The sequence below is a fragment of the Streptopelia decaocto genome (assembly GCF_964273445.1).
Source record: "Streptopelia decaocto genome assembly, chromosome: 19".
NCBI classification, from domain to species: Eukaryota; Metazoa; Chordata; class Aves; order Columbiformes; family Columbidae; genus Streptopelia; species Streptopelia decaocto.
In genome coordinates this window covers 386163-409629 of record NC_138674.1, presented here as the reverse complement: position 1 = coordinate 409629, position 23467 = coordinate 386163, and the positions used below count along the sequence as shown (strand labels likewise).

The following is a 23467-nucleotide window of genomic DNA, read 5'->3' as shown; positions in this document are numbered from 1 at the left end:
TGATGACGTTGTACATGGAAACCAAGTAGCACACAAACTACTTGAAACTTATGTTTTCTCTTCCAAGCAGCCTCACTGGTTACATTGTTTTATATCTAACATTTTTTAATGGAAAAAACCCTTTAAAACTTATTTTTGGCTGACCTGGGAGTGCTTTATACAAAGCTGCAGCGTTGCCCCCCAGCTGCTGTGGGCCTTGTGCCTTCCCACCCGCGCCTCCAAGCCTGCGACTAATCAACAAGCAATTTTGGGGGGGTCCCCCTGTGGAGTGCGGCCGCCAGGGGGCGCTGCGGGCGGGGCGGAGGCGGCGATGGGCCCGGGGGCCGGCAGGGGGCGCTGCGGGCGGGGCGGGGCGGAGGCGGCGATGGGCCCGGGGGCCGGCAGGGGGCGCTGCGGGCGGGGCGGGGCGGAGGCGGCGATGGGCCCGGCGGCCGGCAGGGGGCGCTGCGGGCGGGGCGGGGCGGGGATGGGCCCGGCGGCCGGCAGGGGGCGCTGCGGGCGGGGCGGGGCGGGGCGGAGGCGGCGATGGCCCCGCGGCCGCGGCGCTGAGCGGCCCCGCGCGGCATGGCCGGGATCATCAAGAAGCAGATCCTGAAGCACCTTTCCCGGTGAGACGCTGCCCGCGGGTCTGCGCAGGGCTGGGGGGGACCGGAGCCGTCACCCACCGCCGAGGGCCCGTCGTGGGGCTGCCGGGCCCGGGGAGGGGCCTGGGGGCCGGGGTTCTCCGAGAACCCGGGGGTGCCCGGGGGTGCCCGGGGGCCCGGCGGGAGCGGGGCCGTCTCGCCGTTAGCGGGCCCAGGCGCCCCCTCCCCGGGCCGCGTCCCGCGGGGCTCAGGCCGCTCAGCCCGGCCGGTGCCCCGGTGCGGGCGTTCCCGCGGGCCCGGCTCCCGCCGCGGTGCCCGGGGGAAGCGGCCGGTGTGCGCCGGGGGGGCCGCGGTGCCCGGGCGGGCTCGGGCCGCAGCTCCTGCCGGGGGCAGCGGGCGGGCCGGAGCTCGGGGCGGGCGGGCGGGCGCGGCTCCCGGGCCGCTGCTCGGCCGCTCGGGTGTCACTTTCGCTGAGGTTTTGCGGTGTCGGTGAAGTTCGCTGCGGGCTCGGGCCGGTGGGCTCGGGCGGCCCGTGCCCGGTGCGGTGGACGCGGCTGCAGCCGAGCGCTCGGCCGCGCGGGGCGCCGGGGCCCGTTCGCTGCGGGGGGCGGGAGGAGCCGGGTCCGCGTTATCTCCGCCCGCAGCCGCGTCCTCCCGCCGCCTGCTCAACGCTTCTCAGAAACGCGCCTTGAACGCGCTTTAATGTTGCATAGAAACGACGGTGGTTTTCCATTTCGGTTTTGTTTCCTCTGAACCCCGCAGCTTCGCATCCCTCTGGGTCTTTCTCTCAGCTCTGCTCGTTTGCCTGCAAGAATTTTGCTACTGAATCATTAATGTGCCTTTATTTTCTGATTTCAACTTGCATGTGAAATCATTCTTTGTTCCTCTTGTCATGTCTTCATGTGAAGTCGTTTCTGCATGGGGTGTGTTTTTGTTCCTGTTCTATCTGGAAACTTGCAATCAACAGTCACAGGAGCCAGCGAGGTGGGGGAGACGTGAGCGGTTCAGCAGCGGTTCGGATGGAGGGGGTCGCGAGTCCAGCGCTGCTGGCGATCTGCAAAGCCGGGCTCTGCGGGTGCTGATGGGGCCGAGCTGCAAATGTGTTTTACAAGGCTCAGCCTGTGTTGTGCTTCAGAGTTCCTGGACCTGGTCTGCCCTGCACCAGCTGCAGCTGGTGCCACCGCGGCTCGGTGGCGCTGGGCCCCGGGGTCGGACGGCAGCAGCGGGACCTGTGACCCCAGGGGACCCGTCCCGCCCCCGGAACGGACGGGCAGAGGGGCAGGGCGGTGGTTCCGGTGGTTCCGCGGCCGGGGGGGTCCGGGCCGTGCGGAGCCCTGGGGACGGGCGCAGGGCAGCTCGTGGTGTCCGATGCGCATCGTTTGCCCACCATGGAGGCGGGGGGGGTTCTGTAAGCCAGAGAGCCCTTTTTTCCCCACCTCAGGGCTTAGATTTTTGGCTAAATGCTGCAATCTGGAAATCGCTATAAGGAATTACGGTCTGAATTCTCCGGTCTGTTTAGTTCTCACTTGTCCTGAAGCGTTTTGCAGCAGTGCTGCGTGCTCAAGCGCTGAGGGGCAGCTGCGGCTTCTTTTACTGTTTAAAATGTTAATATTGAGGAATTCTTGATGGAAAGACAGAACCCCAGGCTATTGTGGGGTAAAGTAATAAACAGCTAAGGCTTCATTGTTCAAGACGGGCAGGGAAGGGGAGTGTGTGCGCAACAGGACGTGACATTTTCCTTTCACAGGGAGTAATCTCTCAAATCAGAGCTGCTGTGCTGCCGTTTACCAGGACAGCGCAATCCGGATTGATGGAGCGTGTGTCGGCCGCTGGATGCCGGGTGTTTGCAGCCACTTCCACTGGCTCGGTGCTGGTTCTGGAGCGCTGAACAGGCTCCCGTTGCAGCACAAATGAACAGCACCTGTGCTCCGGAGGGGCCGCTCAGCAGCTCTGCTCCCCTTGCCTCGTTTCTCCCCGACTGCTCGAGCTCCGGCCGCCTCTGCAGCTTCTCCGTTGAGTCTGAATTATGTGATAACCTGTCATTTTCTGCAGGCTGGAAACACAGGTGCTGATTGATCACAGGGTGAATAATTTCTTAAAGTCTGGGAAGTGGGGCTGCTGATTCGTGCATTTATTGACGTTTCTTCCTAGTTCTCTTCCGTGTGTTATGTTTTGAGTGAGGTTTAGTGCTGGGAAATTCCCTGGCGGCTGCCGCGGGTTTGGATTCCAGGTTTCGGAGCACGGGGCAGTTGGCATTTCAACGCCGCTGAGCTCCCAGCCGAGGAGCTGGAAATAGTAAAGCAGCTCCTCAGCGAGGTGGAGTTCAGCCCCTGCCAAACCCCGGCCTCTCCTTCGGGTTCTTTCTCGTTTGCTTCACAGGCCTCCCGGTACCAAACCAGTCGACGGTGGGTGCGCCTGGTCTGGAGCCTTTGCAGTTTTCCAGTGTCCACAGTGCTCAAGAGTCACCTCTGCTTGGGACGGGGCGGTGAAGATGCGCAATTCTGTGTTTTGTGGAACAGTCCGGACTCGTTCCTGATCTTTTTAGAAATGTTGATTTTCCTTTGTGAGTTTAACTTGGAATTTCAAGGCCTTATTACCTTAGTTTTGTATTGCAGTAGATAAGTCGGAGCCTAGAGAGCTGATAACTGTCCGTCCGCTGCAGCCGGGGTGCGCGTTGAGCCCGTACAGCACTTGCTTCTGCCCATAGATGCTGCTTGTCATTAAGTAAAATCAAGGTCACTGGTGCACTGCTAATTAGTTCTCATGACTCTGCAGTGACGATTCCATAAAGGGTTTCTGGTTCAGCTTTTGTCATGGTAATCCCGGCAAGCTCAAAAGGAACGCTGGCGTTTGAGTTCACCGGCTTAGTGCTACGTGACTTCTGTTCCAGCTGAAAAAGCAGAAGTGCAAATATCCCACACTGTCAGTTTTCCAAAGAGCTGCCGTTTTCATGGAGGTTCCCGCAGCCAGCGGTCCGTGCTGCCAGAAACGTCACTGCTGGTCGTGTGGACGGAGCAGCCTGCCAAAAACCTCTGAGCTGCTCTCCCTGCGCTTCCGCGCCCGGCACTGACCACCGAGCTCCTCTCAAGAGGTAATGAGGAACTCCCGAGTTCACGGGCACACCGCCTCTGTTTTCCTCCTGTAAGCCACGTCTCCCACGTGGTGTATGTACCCACATGCCTTAAATGTGAAGGTTATTCTGTTTGAAGAGCTCAGGTTGCAGGAGGAGAGACCGGGAGCAGGGGACTGGGCGATGGGCACAGCTTCAGGGATTCTGGGTGTGCACTTTAATGGAGAAAGCCTGTTTCTGGCTTAGATTTTTGTTCAGAAAACTTGCAGCTGCTGTGGTCCCCTCAGGTGGGCTCTGTGACCTCCTTCGGGGCCGGAACGGCACGGTTTGGTGCACCTAGAGCGCCGCATGGGCAGGACTCCGGGGGTACTCGTGGTGCCTTTCTTACCAGGTCAGCGGGATCTCTGCAGCCTTTCCCTGGCCATGACTACAAACAGCTATTTGTTGTTAGCTGGCTCGTGTTTCATACCACTCTTTCCACCAGTGTCCTGTTTCACAGCTGATGCCCTTTTGCCGTGTTACTGGGTTTTTTGATACACATACGCACTAGGTAAAAGCAATTCCCGGGTTCAGGTGTGTCCTTCTGTCTTTATTCCGCATTAGCAGCTGAAAGCAGCTTCCCCGGCTGAGCGCGCTGAGCCGGGATGGCGCCTGAGCCGGGTCTGATCCTGCTTTGCGAGCGTGAGAAGGCGGCTGCGCGCAGCCTGTCCCGCCGTAAGCCGATCGGGGCCAGCGGTGCCGGGCGCTTTGTGTTACCTGCCCGGCCAGCTGGGCTTGTTTGGTTCTTAGTTTGCAGTCCCCAGTGGCCACGATGACAAGGGCTTTCAGCAGAGCCGCTTCGCTAGCGTGAGACAAGGGTGCTCGTGTGCTGCCTCTGGGGGTGCTCGGTCTCATCGTCAGCAGTGTCTGTGTGTGTCCCCGCGCCCCAGCAGCCGTGGCCGCGCTCTGCTTTCCCTGCAGCCCTTCCCGGCGGGTGTGAGCACGGGCCTCTGCTCAAAGGGAGCAGCCAGTTCAAGTGAATGTGTCAGCCTGAGGCGCAGGCGGGTGTGTAATGAACCTGGTCTTTGATCAGCTGTCGGTGTGTACCCTGGGCCCAGCCGTGGCACAGCGGTGGTGGCAGCGTGGCGCAGCGATGGCCCGGTCAGGCTGCGGAGGTGACAGGTCCCCGCGGCGGCCGGGAGCAGCGCACGAGCAGCTTGTGCCGCCCTCCTCTTCAGGACTTGCTGCGTCAGTGGTGCGGGGTTGGCATCGGCGGCTCTTTGCCCTCCGTCGGACTCGCTTTTCACAACGCGTTCCTTGTGGAGAGGCGCTTTTCCTGCAGGACGCCCCGGGCTGGCCGACCCGCGGCTGCCGGTGCCTCGGCCGGCTCTGTGCCGCAGCTCCCGCGATGCCGCAGCTCCCGCGATGCCGCAGCTCCCGCGATGCCGCAGCTCCCGCGATGCCGCAGCTCCCGCGATGCCGCAGCAGCATCGCTCTGGTCCCTCCTGCCCTCTGCACAGTGACACTGTTCAGAATGGCCTTTGTGCCCGTCGCAGGAGGAGCCCACGCTGCTGGTGCAGGGAAAGAGGGAGAATGGCAGCATGTGACTGACTGAGACACTAATCCTGCCTGCGCTGACAATAGGCGCTTTCTTTCTCTTCAACTTTCTGGGCAGAATTAGTTATGTGGAGGAGTGTGCAGTCAGCCCTGGCTCCGGCGGCGGGTGAGTCACTAGGAAGGCTGCAGCTCGGAATGCGGTGCCCACGGAGGGTGCTGGCGCGGCGGCCGCGCTCCAGTGCCGCCCCGGTGCGCAGGGCGCTGGAGAAGCCGTCCCGTGAGGTGCTGCTGGCTCGCACAGCCTCCGATCCCGTGCGCCCTGAGCCGGCTCTGCTTCCTCAGGGATCGCAATGCTCCTAATGAAGCCAGAGGCTTCCAGGTTTGCCCCGGAACACGTTGCTCTTGGGCAGCCCCGCTGGGATAGTTTCATCCATTGCGTTCCAATCTCAGCCACGCGAAGGGTCTGAAGATTCCAGCTGCAGACAAGGGAGGGGAACAGCGGCTGCCGGGAGGAGGAACCGCAGTCAGGGCACCATGGGGTGCGCAGGAGGGGACCCGAATGTGACCTAAAACAAAACACAAACAAGTCCTTCAAATGTCAAAGTGTAAAGACTGTTTCTTTCTGGAGTGACTAACATGCCCTGGGTTTAAAAATGTCAGAAAGAGTTTAATAAAAGCAGCAACCAGGTTCTTAAACTGGCCTCTAAAGGCTCCTCTAGTCTCAGCGGTTTTTCTGGGGCTTGGCTTTATAGTCTCCTCTTTCTTCTCTTGTAGGTTTACCAAGAATCTGTCTCCAGACAAAATCAACCTGAGCACGCTGAAGGGGCAGGGGCAGCTGACCAACCTGGAGCTGGACGAGGAGGTGCTGCAGAATGTCCTGGAGCTGCCCACCTGGCTCGCCATCACCCGCGTCTACTGCAACAAGGCGTCTATCCGGGTGAGCGGAGCAGCGGTGCCCGCGGCCCCCGGCGCGGCGGCACCTTCCCTCGGCAGCTGCGTTGTCACCCGGGAATTTCTGATGGAGCACGCGGTGCGATTCAGTCCATGCGTCTCGGGCTCTGCGCTCGAGGTGTGGGTGGGCGCAGCAGCCTCACCAGCCTTAGCCCAGCGCCCTGCCCCGCTGCGGCCGGCAGACCGAGGATGCTGAGGGCGCAGGAAGGTGCGCAGGGGCCTTGCTAAGCCAGCACTGAGGTCTCCAGTTAATTGCCCCTGATGGATTTCCAGGAATTTGCCCAGAGGCTTTCTGGAGCCGCTCCTTTGACACCCAGAGCTGCTGCGGCAGAGTCCCACAGCTTCGCTGCATCTGCTTGTGTCAACTCTGCAGATACTTGCGGTGGCACTTTCGCACACTGAGCTCCTCTTACAAATTCTTCCCCTTTGTGCTTTGAGAGCAAAGAATTGTTTTTTTCCAGTTTATATGAAATGCCAGGTGGTTTAATCTCAGTTGGTAATAACCATAGTTGCGTTACATGAATCCAAGAGTTTTTAGTGTATCGAAGAGACTTGCTATAAAAGAAATACGACTCTACCCTGCCAAGTGATAATAAAAATGTGCCTGTCTTGCTCATCTGATCCGCTCTGTTTTTAGAGTCAGATCTGCTTAATTTAGTAACAACATTTGTTCTCCCTCCTACAAGAACTGCAGAATAAATGTTGCTGTGGGAAAATAAAACGGATCTTTTTGGTTTGTGTACAGTCTTCAAAAGAGTTACTGGAGTTCCCGTAGGAGCAGCAACAAGAATGTTCTCCATAAAGAAACAGGAAAAATCAGAATTTGAGCTACACAGTATCTGTTACTTGTGATGATAGGTGAGATCTAAGCCGGGTTTATAGGTGTTGGCTGGAAAGTCTCTTCACTTGTCTGTGTGAGCCTGCTTGACCTGGATATGGCAGGACACGGTGGTTGTCACTGTAGTCGTTTCTCAGAGAAGAACTTTCCAATGCAAAGGTAACTCTCCTGACCTCACCTTCACTTTTTCAGATCCAGTGGACGAAGCTGAAGACGCACCCGATCTGCCTGGTAATGTTTCCTCTTTTGCTCGCTCCTTTTCTTCCTCACTCTCTTTAATTTCTCCTACTGGAGAAGAGTCCTGCGAGGGGAAGCTGTGAAGTGCATGCTCAGTTCCCATTTGTCTGAAATGGAGCTCTGAGATAGTCCTGTTTGGCGCGGTGACCTCCCAGGAGACCCACGTTTCGCTGCAGGACGGAGCTGGGCTGAGCTCTCAGCCAAGTCCAGGGCAACCTCGTGCCTGGTTTTTGTTGATTGTTTTCCCCCACTTGTGGGGATTCTGATTACCCAACGATCCTGGCACTGCTGCTGTGAGAGCCTGAACACGTGAGGCTCTGGGAGAGGCGGGAGCCTCCGGAGCTGTTGATCCCTGCCCTGGAGGCTCTGAGCTAAGGCTGGTAGGCTGAGCTTGAGCCTGGGTCTTGTATTCATCGCTCCCTTGTTCTGTCTCCACAGTACCTGGATAAAGTGGAGGTGGAGATGCGAACGTGCGAAGAGCCTCGGCCACCCAACGGACAGTCTCCCATTGCTCTTGCCGCCGGTCAGAGGTCAGAGCCCCAGCCCGGGGTCTCTTTCTGGCGCGCTCCTGGGGTGTGGGTGGCCGTTGTTCTCGGTTACCCGCCGGCCTCTCTGCACTCGGGTTTAAGTGGCTCTGGTATTGCTTGTAAACCCTGGAGTCTCTCTGTACGCTCACCTCTACCAGGCCTTTTGTTGTAACAGGTGACGACTTTGAGGGGTCTTCTCTTTGCAGTGAATACGGCTTTGCTGAGAAGGTCGTGGAGGGGATGTTTATCGTTGTCAACTCCATCACCATCAAGATTCACTCCAAGGCCTTTCATGCTTCTTTTGAGCTCTGGCAGCTCCAAGGCTACAGCGTCAACCCGAACTGGCAGCAGAGCGACCTGCGGCTCACGCGCATCACCGACCCGCAGCGCGGAGAGGTGCGGAGCCGCTCTGGCGCGCCCGGGGCCTCGGGCTGCTCAGGCTGGTGTCTCAGCGCTCGCACAGTGACGGGGGGTCGGTCAGCTTGCCTGCTGAGCGCTGGAACAGGGAGGCTGAGCTGCCTTGTGCTCGGAGCTTTCTCTGAGCTCTTCCAGCCTGAGAGTGGAACTGGAGCAGCTCTGAACGCCTTTGTGGTTTGTCTGGTTCTAAACTCAGCGCGAGAGATGTTACCTGGGGCATGATTTCATTTTTGTACTGGGATCACAGAAGAAAAGTAGAGTGAATGGTTTTCTGTGGCCTTGTTTCATTCCTCGCCATCTAAGTGCTTAGTGTAACCCTTGAAGTTGTCGGAAATCTCAGCATCTTCCTATTTCTCCTCTTCTGGGCAGGTTTTGACGTTCAAAGAGCTCACCTGGCAGACACTGCGGATAGAAGCAGATGCCACTGACAACGGCGACCAGGATCCTGTCACTACCCCTCTGAGGCTCATCACCAACCAGGGGAGGATCCAGATCTCCCTCAAGAGGAGGGTGAGAGTTGCCCCGCTCGTTGCAGGATGCGGCCCCGCTGCTGTGCAGTGACGATGCCACGGTCCGCCCGCGCTCCTCAGCAGCCGCTCTTTCCCTTCACAAATGTTGAGACCAAGCTGCTGTACCGCCCTGTGTTTCTGTGGGAAGCAGCTGTGTTCTCACGAACGTCAAGGCAGCTGATTTCCCGGGGAGCAGAACATGTATGCAGGCAGTTTTAAACTGGTTCAGACATCTCAAAGAGAGCTGTCATCTCTCTACTGGGAGATTTAAGCCTGGTAGCCTTATTTTTGGCTGTCAATGGAAATGTGAAGAAGCATACATAAAAAAAAATAAAACAAACCTTTTTGTTTGTTTGTTTTAAACCGGTGAGCGATCTGCCTCCTAAAGGGGAGGTGGCTTTGGCTACTGACTCTCAGAGGAGGTCCTGTGGACATCCACCGCATGAGTTAGCTTTTCTCTTGGATGAGTTTCAGAGCAGCATCTCTGGTTTCTGCTACAGCTTCTGTGTGTTTTGAAGAATGTCTGTGTATTCTCAGACCAAAGACTGCAATGTGATGGCGTCCAAGCTGATGTTTCTCCTGGACGACCTGCTCTGGGTGCTGACAGACTCTCAGCTGAAGGCAATGATGAAATACGCGGAGTCCCTGAGCGAGGCCATGGAGAAGTCTGCCCAGCAGAGGAAGAGCCTGGCTCCGGAGTCTGTGCAGGTGGGTGAGCCGTGATGTGGATGCTGGTCTGCCGGGAGAGAGGGAAAGACAAGGTGAAAGAGACAGTTTCTCTCTGGGGGACGGGACTGGTGTAAGGAATTATGACATAAAACCAGAGTGAGCTGTGACACTCAAGGGAAAACAATGGCGTCTAATTGCACTGTTGTTGTTTGGTTTGGTTTTCTTCCTGATGCTCTGGAGAGCTCTTGATTTTTGCAACTGTTGTTTGGTTTGCGTGTAGCCTGGCAGCGTAGGAGAACCTTAGAACAGCTGCTTCTCTCAGCAACCCTGACCTTTCGTTGTTGTAAAAACGTTGTGCTGAGTAAATGGTTGACACATCACAGACTGAATACGTAGGGCAGAGGACAAAGATGTTTTCAGAGGCAGGACGAGGGAAGGGGAATATGGCTGTTTGGGGAAGGAGGGCTTTGCACATCACGGGGATCGGGGATACTTAGCCCTTCTTGTCCAGGAGTCTTAAGGCGTATCTCACTGAGCCGGTCTCTCCAACAGATCACACCGCCTGCCCCGAGCGCCCCGCAGCCCTGGGCTCAGCCGTTCGGAGTCAGCGCGAGCGCAAGCAGCATCGGTCAATACTTCGATAAGCACGACATGAGAGAGTCATCGTACCACCTCCTCATCTCCCGGCTGGACCTGCACGTCTGCGACGACAGCCACGCTCGGGACTCAGGTAACGGGAGCAGCACCGGGACGAGCGTTAATCCAGTCCTCGATCTTCTGTCTTCAAGGAGGATTTTCCCCTTGAGGATTTGCCTCATCCATCCCGTGATGTTTGAGAACTGATCTGTGTATCGCTGTCTCCCGAGCTGCTGTTACCAACCTCTTAGCTGAGTTTTGTTGTCTTTATTTCACCGGCCCTACCAGCAGGTGTTGGAAACACAAGTGCTGGTTCTTGTAGGGGGAAGTGTCATTGATGGGGGCCTGGGAAGCAATGGGATCTTGTGGTTTGGTATTTGGGATTCTAGGCCTGGTTCTTATGATGTCAGTTGTTGGCCTGTTCCAGTCGGTTGTCCTTTTCCTTGCCTAGGACAGCATTTCTAATAGGTGATACCTTAACACCGGCCACAATGACTGTCAGTCAGTAGTTTTGTTCTGCGTTGTCCCGAAGCAGGACGGGGATGGGCAGAGCTGACGTGTTTGCTGTGCTCTCCTTCCGCAGGAGCGCTGAGGCACGGCGTGCTGGGCGGCGCCATGCAGCTGACCTTCCGCAGGATGGCGTTCGACTACTACCCCTTCCACAGGGCAGGTAGGGAGCGTCAGCCTCCCGGCTCCAGAGGGGATCAGAATTTGAACAACAGTGATGCTGTATCGAGGAAAAGCGTCCTCGGTGTTCTTCCCAACACCCGGTTCGGGACACGTGCCGGCAGTTGTGCGAAAGCCTGCACGTATTTCACAAGCACATAATATGCCGCATATTGCGTGTTCCAGATCTGATGTCAATAAAGAGGAATGCTGTACAGACTTGCATATGTTGGGGGCACAGGAGGGTTGTGTGTGTCCAGGAGTCCCAGTTCTAAAGCCAGGATGTGTGCTTTCCTGCAGGAGACGCCTGCAAGCACTGGGTGAGGTACAGCGAAGCAATGGAAACACGGGGCCAGTGGGCGAAGAAGTTGGTCAGTGAATTTCAAAGCAAGATTGAGAAGCTTTATGAAGAAATGGACCCTGCATTCGCCAGGACTCCACTTTCCCCGTTCAAAAGGAAACCAGGTAATGGGGCCTGATGGGGCTCCCAGTGAAGCAGGCGATGGTGACAGGTCTGCTCCGTCCAGCACTCTCTCTAGCTGCCTCTCCCCAGTTCAGCGGGCTGATTCGCTGCTGCAGGAATCCCCAGCGCACTAAGGAGGAAAGTGGCTATCGCTGCAATAACGCTGCAGCAAGAATGGACCATGGCAGTGGTCACTTTTCTGGCTTATTTATTGAGTTTGTCCATCAGTGAGCATATAAAGCAAAAATTAAATACTTAAAAGCTGGCTGGAGAGCGTGTTCTCTCGCTAGAGCAGACTCATCTTTCACAGTGTTCCTCCTTCCAAAGTCCTCAGTTGTTTTTTCTTGCCCATCTGTTTCTAATTCTGGGGCTGTTAGTTCGGCTGGGCGAGCACATACGTGTTGGTATTGATGGTGACGTTTGCTGCAAAGGACGTGAGTAAAACCCCGCTGGTTCTGCTTTGCCATCCCCACAGATGCTTCCTCGAGTCCTCACAGCAGTCCCTTGGAGAGGGGCCGGGAACCTCCCACGAGTTTGCCGCGGCTCCGGCACCCGCCCTGGCACCGGCTCCGGTCCAGCTGCGTGGTCGTTCGAGTGGATGACTTGGACGTTCACCAGGTCAGGATCTCAGCAGCGTCTGCAGGTGTCCATGTCCTTTAAAAACAACAACATCGTGATATGTAAAGAAATCATGCAAATCCCATGTCATCCAAGACAGTCAAAACTCTGCCCGGAGAACCCAAATGCTGTTATTATGTTGCATGTGAAACTTTTAACCCAAGCATGACCTGCTGATAGTTTTCATGTCCAGAGGAGACTGCGTGCACAGCCACAGTGTCTGCGCTCTGTTCACGTCTAAACTTGCAACGAGCATGAGGCAGGCCCAGGGTAGAGGATGTCACGCATTTGAGAAGTCGTGTCACATGGATTCGTGACAGAGGAGGGATAAGCCTCCCCTCGTGCTTTCCGACCCGGGACAGGGAGCATCACCAGGCTGGGCCAGGCCATACACCCTGTAACCACTGAAGAGCGTAACCGGTACCAGACACTGCCGTGGACTTACCAACATGTTGTTAATCTGGAAGGAAGCTCTAATAAATTTCAGTTCTGCTCGTTCATGTCACCCAGTTCTGATTATCGTGGCCCTTACTGGCAGTGACAGGAGACAAAGAACCAAATTCCCCCAAAGCAGAAGAGCTGGCACTGTGAGCAGGTAGCAGAAAGTTTTGTTTTTACATGAAAGCAAAGTATGTTTGATGTGAAAATGAGGAGGATTGAATAGAGGAGACTGCAGGGTTGCTGGGACGCTGCGTTTTGCCAGATGCGAATTCTGCACAACTGTGTTTTCAGGTCTCTACGGCTGGTCAGCAGAGCAAGAAACCCTCCCCCTTGCTCTCCTGTAGCAGAAAGTTCCTCAAGTTTCCGGATCAGGTCTCTGCCATCCACATCGAATTCACAGAGTATTACTTCCCAGACAATCAGGACTTTCCAGGTAATACACCAAGGTTAGCACCTGCTTTCATAAGTTTCTTACATAATTGATCAACTCTTCATTCTCTAGGTGTGTTAACCCTGTTACACGTTCTCTAGGTGTCGTTTCTGTTTCATTTTCTTATGTTTGCCTTTCTATTTATTTTCGTTTGCCTTTGGGAAAGCGGGATGGAGTCTGCCCAGTGCAGAACGTGGAGGCAAAGTTGTGCTTGTGAAGCACCACATCCAGGAGCGTGTTGAAGGGCCTGTTGTGCCTGCCCAGCTCCCGGGGTCTGCCCCGTTGCTGGGCTCTGCAGTGGGGCTGTGGGGTGCTCTGGGGGCTCTGCAGTGGGGCTGTGGGGTGCTCTGGGGGCTCTGCAGTGGGGCTGTGGGGTGCTCTGGGGGCTCTGCAGTGGGGCTGTGGGGTGCTCTGGGGGCTCTGCAGTGGGGCTGTGGGGTGCTCTGGGGGCTCTGCGGTGGGGCTGTGGGGTGCTCTGGGGGCTCTGCGGTGGGGCTGTGGGGTGCTCTGGGGGCTCTGCAGTGGGGCTGTGGGGTGCTCTGGGTGCTCTGCGAGAGCTGGCGCAGCTCGTTTCTCTGCTGCACCGCGGCTGCTGCTCGGCCAGAGGTCTCTCTGCCGGCAGCCGTGAAGCCCTCCGCGCTGGTTTGTTGGTGCGGGTTGGACACTGAGCGCAGACCCCCCAGGTGCCTTTTCTGATATTAACCTGTCTCGATGCTGTTTCATTCCAGTTCCCTGCCCAAACCTGTACGCACAGCTGAACGGCCTGATGCTTACCCTGGACACAGCGAGCGTGCTCTGGATAAATCTCTTCTGTCTGGATCTTTATCGCAGCTTGGAGCAGTTCAAAGCCATCTACAAACTGGAGGACTCAGGCAAGCGTGATGAGCATGTTGATGTTCGACTGGATGGCTTTCGGCTGAAGGTACCGTTTGTTCCCTTCCTTTCCCAGTCTCTAGTGTTCTCTCCCTCCCTGTTGTGGAAGGAACAGGAGACCAGGATGTAGCTGGAGTCCAGAACGAGAGAACAAAACCTCTGCCTTTCTCTAACTTTCTTCTGTCTGCCACTTGTGTTAGTTTTAGTTGGATCTATGGGCAGTAAACCAGCTTGACCTTCCACGTAAATGGCCAGGAAAAGCCTCTGTTAATGTTCCTTCTCGCTGCTTTACTTGTAACGTCTTTCTCCTCTGTAGCTTAACATCCCCGTGGAGAAGAAAGTCGCCGACCATCCAGATCGTCCACAGAGCGTCTGCGTTTGCGCGGCGGAGGTGACCGCCACCAACACGCGCCACGCTCCCTTCTGCGCCTGCCAGGACCTCCAGGGCCTCTTCCGTCGTTTCGCCAGCTCAGAATTCTTCCACTCCAGCTACACCAAGTTCCCGCGGGCTCAGGACAACTTCAGCCTCCTCCACAGCCTCTTCTTGCGCCACGCGTTCGAGGTGGACGACGGGCCTCGGGAGCGGCCGCGCTCTCCCCGGCTCTTACACAAAACCGCTGCCTCTGAAGATCTGTGGTCTGTGAATTTCACTGAGCTTTCCCTGGACTTTGAGGGGGCTGAAAGCTCAAAGGGCAGAGCCCTGAGCTTTATTGACCCGTTTCCTCTTTCGGTTTGGGCCTGCCTTCCCAAGAGGTGGGGGCAAGCGCAGATAGCTAAACGGCAGGAACTGGTTGCCTCCGAGTTGAAAATGAAGCCTTCTGCCAGCTTCAGCCACCACTCCAAGCGTGAGAGCCTTTCCAGAGAGCAAGGGCTTTGTCAAAGATCAAAGACTGACCAGGATCTGAAGAACATCTCCAAGGTCCCGGACACAATGGATGTCTTGGGAGAATCTGACTGTGAAATTAATGATGGAGTAGATGATAGAGAGCTGGAAACCTCTGCTGATATCCACGTGCTTGTGTCCTCATCTGTTCACGTCAAAGTTCGGCTCAACCACTACCAGTACCTGGTGCTGCTCAGGATGAAGGAAGTTCTGCAGACGCTGCAGGAGCAGTTGGCCCAGGATACCCAGGAGGTGACCGGGTGTCCTGTGGACCCCGTGTCCGCGTGTGTAGGAGCGATGTTCCACAGTGCCGAAGTGGCCCTGCTCATGAACCCCGCGCCAGGCGCCGTCTCGGACCCCAGATCCCTTGACTCGGACACAACGAGCCTGATCGAGTCGGAGCTCTCGCCCTCAGACAGCAAGGAGGGGCTGGTGGCCGAAGAGAAGGAGCTGAGGTCAGAGAGCAGTTTGGAGAAGGGGGCGCGCGGTGCCTCGGAGCTCCCGGAGGGCAGCGCGGTTGAAAATGCGGGTACCGGTGTGACCAGTGCCCCGCTGGAGGGACTCCCGAGGTCCGCGAGCGACGGAGCTCTGAGTACCGCGCCACGGAGCCAGAGCGCAGAGGAGAAAGGTTTGGTCGAGGAGGCACACGAAGCTGTGGAAGCCCTGGTTGCGGAGGGACCAGCGGAGCCCAGCAGCCGTCCCCAGAGCCCTCCCGCCCTCCCTTCCGGCCCAGCCTCGGACACGCAGCCCGCGGGGAGAGGAAACGTCGCTCTCAGTGCTCAGGCAGAGCTCATCCCTTTGAAGAACATCGAGGTGGAGCTGTCCAGTGCGCTGCACATCACCAAGGATGCCACGAAGGAGGCTCTGCACGTGACCATGGACCTCACCAAGGAAGCCATGTCCATCACAAAGGACGCTCTGAGCCTGAGCCGGGAGAAGATGACCTCCACCGTGCAGAAGATGCTCTCTCTGCCCCCCGCCAGGTGAGCGGCCGCCCCTCTGGGCCCCGCGCAGCAGCAGCGAGGCTGCGGGGAGACGGGGGCCGACTGCTCCTGTTTGTTCTGTGTCGTTTGGATTAGAGATGGGTTAGCTCTTCATCTTGGGCTTGCTCTAAGAACACTAAAGTCTGACTCGCAAGTGGTCAGAGTCCAGCCCAATATCTGTATAATGTGGAGGCAGAGCTCTTTGCCTTTATCACTGGTTTTTGGCAGGGATTCTGTGCCCAAAGCGGAGGAGGGCGCGGTGACTCCGGGCGGGGGGAGCAGCCGGCTGCGTTTCTTCTCCATGAAGAGGACGGCGTCCCAGCACTCCTTCGACGCCGCGTCCGTGGACGGGAGCGGCCCCGAGGACGGGCTGTCTGTGGACAGCGATGGCAGCGACGGCTTCGTGATGCTCACGGACTGTGGTAACGAGCGCTTGGCTTTATCTTCTTCTTCGTGCTTATTTCCCACCAGCGAACAGTTTTCTGGCACGGGCAACCTAGTCACGCTGTGTTCGTATAGAACTGGCTTGTGCCGCTCCTGTTTGAAGTCAGGAGTGGTTCCCCCGCAGCGGCTCTTCCTGCTTGCGGAGGTGCTGTTCTGGGAGCTGAGGGTGACCCTGCACGCCGCAGCGTGTTCCAGGACCGCGGGTGTGTGCGGTGGCTGGATGGCACCGAGCCCTGAGGAAGGGCCGGGAAGGGCTGGCTGCAGGGACGGCACCCTGAGCACTTCAGTGGTGGCCTTGCACTCCAGCTCTCTTGCTTAAATTCGTCTGAGGAGCTGGAGAGAGTTCCTTGGGACGGTACAGGCTGACAGGCCATGACATTCAGGCAGATACTGAGATCAGGGCTTCTTAACACCAGAAAAAGAACCAGAATTGAGTTGTTATTTCCATTTCAGAACCCAGCCTGGAGCCTCTTCCCTCAGGGCACCTTCCTCAGGCCCACGACGCCGCGGGCAGCAGAACGAGCCTGGCGGCGGGGGACGAGGGCGGCGCGTCTCCCGAAATGAACAGCTCCGCGTCGCAGAGCGAAGACCCCAGCGCCCCGCTGGTCAGCGTCCTGTTCCTTTGCACTGTGAGATTGTCTTGAAGTGAATCTGGAGCCATGTCGTGGGGTTTGTTTTACGAAGCGATCTTGTTGCTCGCTGTTTCAGGTGTCTGTCCTGGTGCTGAAGATGAATGAGGTGAACTGTGGAATAGAAGCACGAGGTGATGATTTATCTGTTGCTTTACAAGTCACGAACGTGGTTCCAGAGCAGCTGAGCAACGTGGGGATGTGGCAGTATCTGCGTGGCTATCTGGGTAAGGTGCTGGCTCCTGGAGTCTTCTGTAACTGGCTTTCATGCTGGCCGCGCTCAGGGCGTGTTCCCTTTGCACTGGTTCTTCAGTGTTAATGTTCAGTGTATTTAGGATCGAGTATGATTTGTGTGTGACCGAATGTCAATGCTAACTGTTCTGTCAGTGTCAAATACAACGACAACCACCAGAAAGCCCAGCAGCAGCCCCAAAGCTGCAGTGACGGAGCTTGTGCTCAACTCTGTGCAAGCCACACAAAGGCCGGTTTTAAAGGGTGAGAGAGGAATGCGTCCAGGGGCTCGAATGGCCCGGTTCTGGTGTTAGCTCCTGTGATGTGGACTCTTAGCTGTTTGAAATTTGGATGAGTTTCACGGGAAGGATGATTTCAGACGGCTGTTGTGAACCTGACTCCATTCTGCATCTCGACAGCACACAGGCATCTTTTCAAGATTCCTGTTCTGGTTTTGGGTGTTACTGCTGGTGCCATGTTCTGTGTGAGGCCTTTCTCCCGCAGCTCTGGGCGACGCGGGTTCGGAGGAGCCGCCGGTGCCCGGCGCGGGTGCGGCCCCGCCGGCCGTGTGCCTGCGGCTCAGCGCGGGGCCCGGCGCTGCCGCGCGCTCGCCCCTGGCCGCGCAGAACGGCTTCCTGCACATGCTGGTGCGCAGCTACGCGGCAGAGCTCTCCATGTCCTCCCTGACCAGCCTGGGCCCCTTTCTGGAGGATGAAACAATCCCCGAGGTGATCCCCATGGAGATAGAAGTTGTGGATGCCAAAATCACCTTGAAGGTGAGAGCGTGGGAGGCGGAGGTTCCCCGGGCGGCAGCCCGGGCAGAGCTGGCTCGCACCGGCGGCCGTGGGCCTGCTCGGGGCCTCTGCAGAGGTCCTGGTTTCCCAAAACTGTTTTATTTTGCTTCTAAAAACTGCCCTAGGGATGAACAAGTAACACAATGGAATTGTTGAGAGATTGGATTGTGGGGAAATGGGAGCCTGACATTCAGATTCTCTCCCCAGCTTTGTTTTTGACCTGGTTTACAGGCTCAAGGGAGGGAATTAAATACTGCTTCCTCCAAGTGCTTGTGCGAAATGGGAAATATTTGACCTTTTCTATAAGCATTCAGGGAATTACTGATGAAAAACATTATGTAAGAGCTGGTTGGTATTTAGGAGGGGGGCACTGACAGAAGTTCTTGATTAAACCCTTTTGAAAGCAACGCTTTGGCTCCAGGACAAGTAGAAACCAGCGTCGCTGCACAGCAGCACGAGACTCTCCGGACTAGAGGATATTGGCTTTTTTTGGCTCAGGAATATTGGCGAGGGGTTTGAATCAGGAGTTCGTAGGACAACTGTGAGAGCAGCCTCCAGCGCCATGGTTGTGGGTCCCTCTTCAGCCTTCATCGTGGGCAGGACAGAACTCCTGATCTGTGGGAGTGACTTCTGCACAGATTAAGACTCGCACGCAGCCTGGTTTAATAAAGCCAGGCTTTTCCTCGGGGTGGGTGACCCTGGTGAGCTGTGGCGGTGCTGCCGTTGGCTGGCGCTGGCGCGAGGGGAATCCTCCGCAGAGCTGGTAACCTCCGCTCGCTTTTCTCCAGGACGACAGCCCGCCGGTGTACCCCACCTCCCCCGGCCCCGTTCCCATCACCGTGGCACTAGATCACGTCATTGTGGAGCGCAGGGATGACGGAGTTTTCTACGTAACAGGTCAGCAACAACGGGGAACCTTCCTCTGCTCTCCGGCGGCTCTGCCCGGGCGGCGCGGGGGCTGCGGGCTCCGCTGTGCCCGGCGCTGGGGCGCTGGAACCTGCCGGTGGGGCGGCTCTGGCCCCTGAGCAGCCCCTGGTCCTGCTCTCCGCCGTCGCTTCCACCACAACGGACGAGCGGTCGGGGCGCGGTGCAGCTCCCTGGGCTCTGCGCACTTGGCTCTGGACCAGCTGCTCCCGCCTCTCGTTCCTGCTCCGTGTGTTCCGTTTGGACAGGCGGTTTGATACCGCAGGCGAACAGGTTCATAACTAAACCAGTGAGCTGGCAGCCTGAATTCCTGCCTGATGCTTCCTTGAGCTCACATGGTCAGGACAGATTAGCACTTCTTCCCTTGCTTTAGTTTCTCCATTTTAAAATGGGAATGAGATTTTATTTTGGTTTGGTTTGGTTTTAAAAAAAGATGAAGTTGCTCTTATTGTCCTGAAGACCCTGTTGTATAAATGTCCACCCTGAACGTTTCCTGTGCTGCTTGCAGCTCCGCGTGGGGAGGGCTCAGCGCAGCGGCACGGACCTGCGGCAGCGCCGCAGCAGCAGGAGGAGCCTGTGCCGGGCGCGCGGGCGCTGCAGGTGAGTCAGCGCCGGACAGTGCAGCCTGTTGTCTGCGTGCGTTTGGGTGTGGGGCGGTGCAGACAGCAGCGCCTGCAGCTCCTTTCGCGAGCGTTCTCAGGAGTTCTGAGACGTGAGGGTCAGCCCAGCATCAGCTCTTGGTCCCTTTCTGAAACCTGTTGTTGGGTTAAAACCTTGCCCACCGCAGGTCTGGCTCCCGTTCCTAGAGGAGGGAGGTGTGGAGGGAGCAGAGGTCAGGGAGCCAGCCCGGCAGCCCGCGCCGCCGCTCGGGACGGGCCCGGGAGGCTGCGGGCACCAGTTGGCGAGGATTCCTGCAGCTCAGCCTGGGCCACGTTGTCAGTGAGCTTCGCGCAGTTGTGTTACGTCGTGTAACTCATCTCAAAAGCTCCTGCTTTGGTTTTCCTCTGGGAGCAGATGGTGTGGGAGCTCTGCGGGGCTGCTGACCTCTGGCAACTCCTGGGTTGGTTCCCCCCTCTGTCTCTTGCAGCTGAAGGACGTGCCAGAGTTGCAAAGGGAGCTGCAGACCATGAAAATAGCCCTTGCAGAAGCCAACATGGACAAGACTCGCCTTCTGCAGGAGATTAGGAAATACAATCCCCTGTTCCAGCTCTGACGGTGAAGGCGCAGCCGCAGCTCGGGACAGCCCAGCACCAGCACCGCGGCGGGCAGCTGGATCCTATCGCTGCTAACGGGTCAGCCTCCCGCAGACCGATCCCCTCGGAGAACGGAAACCAGCAGTGACCCCAACGAACTCGAAAGAGGGAGAAGAGAGGCAGGGCTGCGGGGCAGTGCGGAGCGGCCTGTTCGCCAGGCGGCGCTCGGCTGCAGACCCGGCTCCGTTGTCTCTGTGCCCGCGGGCGGTGCCGACAGCTGCTTCCAGCCCTCACCTTCCCCTGTATCCTCTGGAGATGGTCTGTGTCGGGTTTGCGCTGCTTTCAGCCGTCCTCATTGGGAAGGAAGCTGCTTAAGTCACAGAACGAGATGACCTGGGTGTTCTCTGTGGGATGCACGCTGTCCCACACCGTTGCACGCCGGTTTCGCCAGTGGAGGGGACAGCAGTGCTGGCCGCACAGGACGGAGCCGTCTGCGTTCTGCACAGCCACACGGTTTTGTTTGTATTAGCACCGAGTTCCTGCCTGGGCTCAACCGTCTTTTAGCGGGGATGTTGATGTGAGGTCAGGAGGTGCTGCCGCTGTCAGCTGCTCGCGGTGGGCTGGACGTGGAACAGGAGCCGCGGGGCTGAGCGTGGTTGGTGTTCTCACCGCTTCGGGAGCTGCTTCCCCGGGGAGGAAGAACTCTGTGTGTTCAGTGACTGACGTGATCTATAAAGAAAGAGCCTCTGCAAGTGCCAGGGGGAAAAAAGAAAGCCCTAGTAAAATACGAAGTAAACACTAATTTTAAAAAAGTAAAAAAGGAAATGTTATTGATGAACTGCAAGAATCAAATCCAGAGGCAACGAAGGCAACGGGTACGTGGTTTCTGCGGGTCGGGGCGATACGGGGGAGCAGAACCGGCTGTGTCCTGCGGCAGGAGGGGTGAGGTTCGGGGCGAACCCCCCCCCTCCCCGTTACACACAGCAGAGGTCGCTGGGCCTCATCTTATTTCAAACTTTGATTTGGATTTTTCCAGCTGCATTTTGTGTTTGTGTCAATGCACCATTTCTGACACACGAGCTGTTTAGTGCTCGTAAAACAACCGTGCGGTGATTGCCGCCCCGAGTGAGGAAAGTGCCTGCGCAGCTGGGCCAGCTCTGGCGTTCGCGGTCACCCGGCGCGGCGCTGCCCCCACTGTGCTGACCCAGTGCCGGGGTCGCTGCTCCCCTGAGCCCCTTCTGTCACCAGCACACTCAGGCTGTTCCGTCCCCCTGCTCCTGTTCTCGCTCCCTCTGCCTGCGTGCAGCAGGAACTGTTGCTCTGGGGAACACAGTGGTGTTCTTTTATTCACTAATTGCTTGAAAGTGGGAGGTTTCTTTCTTCTTCACGGTCACGTTTTCATGAGGTTTTGTTGGAGAGGTGTCCCGCTCTGTCCCCAGCCGGTGCGGGCGGGGGAGGCGCAGAGCGCTGTCCCGGGGGCGCTGTCCCCGGGCCGTGTCCTCACCCCCCGTGCAGCCTGAGCCGGGCTGGGGCCAGGCTGCTCACAGCAGATTTGCTGCAGCAACTCAGATGCTTCTGTTCAATTAAGGCACTTCTGCTGTTTCAAGTACCAGTAAAACGTTCTGTAAAACAAAATCCACGGCCCTCCCCAGGGCAGGAGTGGGAGGATAAAAACTCCTGCGTCTCCACTGATGATGATGAGCAAAGTTTACCCTGTAGAGCCTTTTCCTGAAGGGCTGTTTCTCAGCTTACTCCTCCGAGTTCCCGTCGCCCAGCAGAGCCTCAGCAGCGGCTCCGGGGATCACCGTGTGCACGGGTGGGCAACGTGCACGTCTGACTGTGGGTTTAGGCAGCGCTGGGACTCCGCAGTGTATTTCCACTCACGCGTTTATTGGTTCTATGAACCACGGAATTAAATTAAACCTGTTAACCTCCTGACGGGCTCCTGCGGTTTATTTCCCTCTTTCCCTCGCGCTCACCTTCCCACGTGCCCTGTTTTCGGTACAGCACGGTGGCGCCGCGCTGCCCGATCACACAGAGGCCAATACACAATTAGTATTGTCCAGCAAGAGTGACAATACAATAACAAGTTTAATGTACAAAAACAGACAGTTCTGTACACAGACACACTGCACCTGTGCCAGCAGGAGGGGGGATCCCGGGGGTCAGTACAGCAAGAAGCTCCAACAGCAGAGCCGTCCCTGCGGCCACAGAAGGACGAAGCTCCAGACGGAGCCCGAGTCTCGCAGCTCCGGAGCCGGGCGCTCGAGGCTGCGGTGAACCTGCGTCCTCTCGCTGCTCCTGGGCCGCTCAGTGGAAGATGATCTTTTTGTATTTGGAATTGGGGATCTGTCCCCGGGACTTGAGCCGCCTGACGGCCTCTCGCATGTGCTTGGGCTGCAGAGGGGGCAGCTCCCCCCACTTCTCACACACGTCCAGCGCTGAACAACAAAAACCAAAGAGGTCGCGTGAGTTCGGGGACACGGCACAGCGGGGGCCGCGAAGGGTCCAGGCTGCTTCCACGTCCTCCTGCTCCGCTCCAATGAATTTACCCCACAGTCTTAACTTCTAACACTAACATTTGCCACTCACCCTCCTCCACCACCTCCCCAACGAAGACCTTGGAAATGCCGGACATGGCGATAACCACGTTCTGCGAGACGGAGGTGCCGGTGATGGACTGGATCAGCTGCACAGGGCACACAGCGACAGGGAAACCTTTCAACTCGTATTTAGTGGTCTGAGCCTGCCAGGCTTAGTAAAGCTCAGCCTGAGCTCAGGCTTCTTCTGCAGCAAAGCGTCATCGTACCCGTTTAATGGCAGCCTTGGGGAAGGCGGAGCGGCGATACATCTCGTACCGGTTCAGCTGCTCTTCGGAAAAGGACGAGACCAGGATTCTGGAGCGGGGAGAATCGCGGTTTACACAGCGAAAAGCCTGAGGCTCCGGGGCCGCCTGCAGAGCCGCGCGCTGCCCCGGCCCCGCGGGACGGCCCGGGCGGGGACGAGGTGCCGGGCGGGACGGCCCGGGGGGGGGGGACGAGGTGCCGGGCGGGACGGCCCGGGGGGAGGGGGACGAGGTGCCGGGCGGGACGGCCCGGGGGGGGGGGACGAGGTGCCGGGCGGGACGGCCCGGGGGGGGGGGACGAGGTGCCGGGCGGGACGGCCCGGGGGGGGGGGGACGAGGTGCCGGGCGGGACGGCCCGGGGGGGCGGGGACGAGGTGCCGGGCGGGACGGCCCGGGGGGAGGGGACGAGGTGCCGGGCGGGACGGCCCGGGGGGGCCCCGCGGACACCGGCACCTGACAAACCCGTCAGGCCCGCTCAGGGACCCCGCGGCACTCACTGCATCTTCTGGATCTCGTCCTCGTCCACCTTCTGCTTCTTCTCCTTCCGCTCCTTCAGCTCCAGCTTCGCCTTCTTGGCCGCGCCCGGCTGCAGCCCCGGCTCCTCCCCGTCCGCCGCCTCCGCCTCGGCGCCCCGGCCCTGCGGACAGCGCAGCGCTCGGACCCGCGGCGCGGCCCCGCTCCCCCGCGGCGCGGCCCGGCCTCACCTCCCCGTCCGCAGCCTCCGCCTTGGCCTCGCCGCCCCCGCCGGCCGCCCCCGCCTCGCCCTCTCCGGCCGCCCCCGCGCCCGCCGCCTCCTCCGCTCCGGCCCCCGCGGGCGGCGGCTCCTGCTCGGCGGCCCCGAGCTCCTCCCGCGCCGCCTCGCCGGGAGCCGCCATGGCGCCGGCAGCGACGGCGCTTCCTGATGACGCAGTACGGCTGCCGCGAAGGGCCTCGGACCCCGCCCACACCTCGGGCTCCGCCTCCCGCAGGCTCCGCCCCCAGCGCGGTCCTCGCCCTTTCAGGCCCCGCCCCGCCGCGCGGCCCGCCCCGCGCAGGCCCCGCCCCGGAAGGGCGCTCGGGGGGCGTGGCGCGGCGGG

General features: G+C 58.4%; 3 protein-coding genes across 6 annotated transcripts in view; 1 reads left to right on the top strand and 2 right to left on the bottom strand.

The window, feature by feature from the left end:
• LOC309448191 (small ribosomal subunit protein eS10) overlaps positions 1–23467 on the bottom strand; it is a 242828-nt gene that overhangs the window by 63758 nt on the left and 155603 nt on the right. The gene's annotated exons all lie outside the window — the stretch shown is intronic.
• BLTP3A (bridge-like lipid transfer protein family member 3A) lies at positions 503–21481 on the top strand. Of its 3 annotated transcripts, none has more exons than XM_082069477.1 (21): positions 503–608; positions 5965–6127; positions 7172–7210; positions 7655–7746; positions 7950–8139; positions 8530–8670; positions 9207–9377; positions 9891–10068; positions 10558–10644; positions 10941–11105; positions 11579–11721; positions 12454–12595; positions 13321–13514; positions 13782–15331; positions 15560–15753; positions 16229–16380; positions 16484–16631; positions 17140–17411; positions 18218–18326; positions 18862–18953; positions 19441–21481. In XM_082069477.1, the coding sequence occupies exons 1-21, from the start codon at positions 565–567 to the stop codon at positions 19564–19566; spliced, it is 4392 nt and encodes a 1463-aa protein (XP_081925603.1). In that variant the 5' UTR covers positions 503–564; the 3' UTR covers positions 19567–21481. The 3 variants fall into 3 exon arrangements, with proteins under 3 accessions (XP_081925603.1, XP_081925605.1, XP_081925604.1); XM_082069478.1 differs by lacking the exon at positions 503–608 and adding an exon at positions 2248–3147; XM_082069479.1 differs by lacking the exons at positions 18218–18326; positions 18862–18953; positions 19441–21481 and adding an exon at positions 17928–18209.
• TAF11 (TATA-box binding protein associated factor 11) lies at positions 21619–23284 on the bottom strand. Its single transcript, XM_082069504.1, has 5 exons — positions 23096–23284; positions 22889–23028; positions 22356–22443; positions 22139–22235; positions 21619–21987 (listed from the first exon to the last, which is right to left on the bottom strand). The coding sequence occupies exons 1-5, from the start codon at positions 23264–23266 to the stop codon at positions 21857–21859; spliced, it is 627 nt and encodes a 208-aa protein (XP_081925630.1). The 5' UTR covers positions 23267–23284; the 3' UTR covers positions 21619–21856.

Coding starts and splice junctions, on each gene's coding strand:
- TAF11 (XM_082069504.1), bottom strand. CDS start 23,266: ATGGCGGCTCCCGGCGAGGCGGCGCGGGAGGAGCTCGGGGCCGCCGAG. Junction 22,444..22,888: donor GACGAGATCCAGAAGATGCA/GTGAGTGCCGCG, acceptor TCCCCGCTCCAG/AATCCTGGTCTCGTCCTTTT. Junction 21,988..22,138: donor TGGGGAGGTGGTGGAGGAGG/GTGAGTGGCAAA, acceptor TTTGTTGTTCAG/CGCTGGACGTGTGTGAGAAG.
- BLTP3A (XM_082069477.1), top strand. CDS start 565: ATGGCCGGGATCATCAAGAAGCAGATCCTGAAGCACCTTTCCCG. Junction 7,211..7,654: donor AGACGCACCCGATCTGCCTG/GTAATGTTTCCT, acceptor CTGTCTCCACAG/TACCTGGATAAAGTGGAGGT. Junction 16,381..16,483: donor AAGACCCCAGCGCCCCGCTG/GTCAGCGTCCTG, acceptor TCGCTGTTTCAG/GTGTCTGTCCTGGTGCTGAA.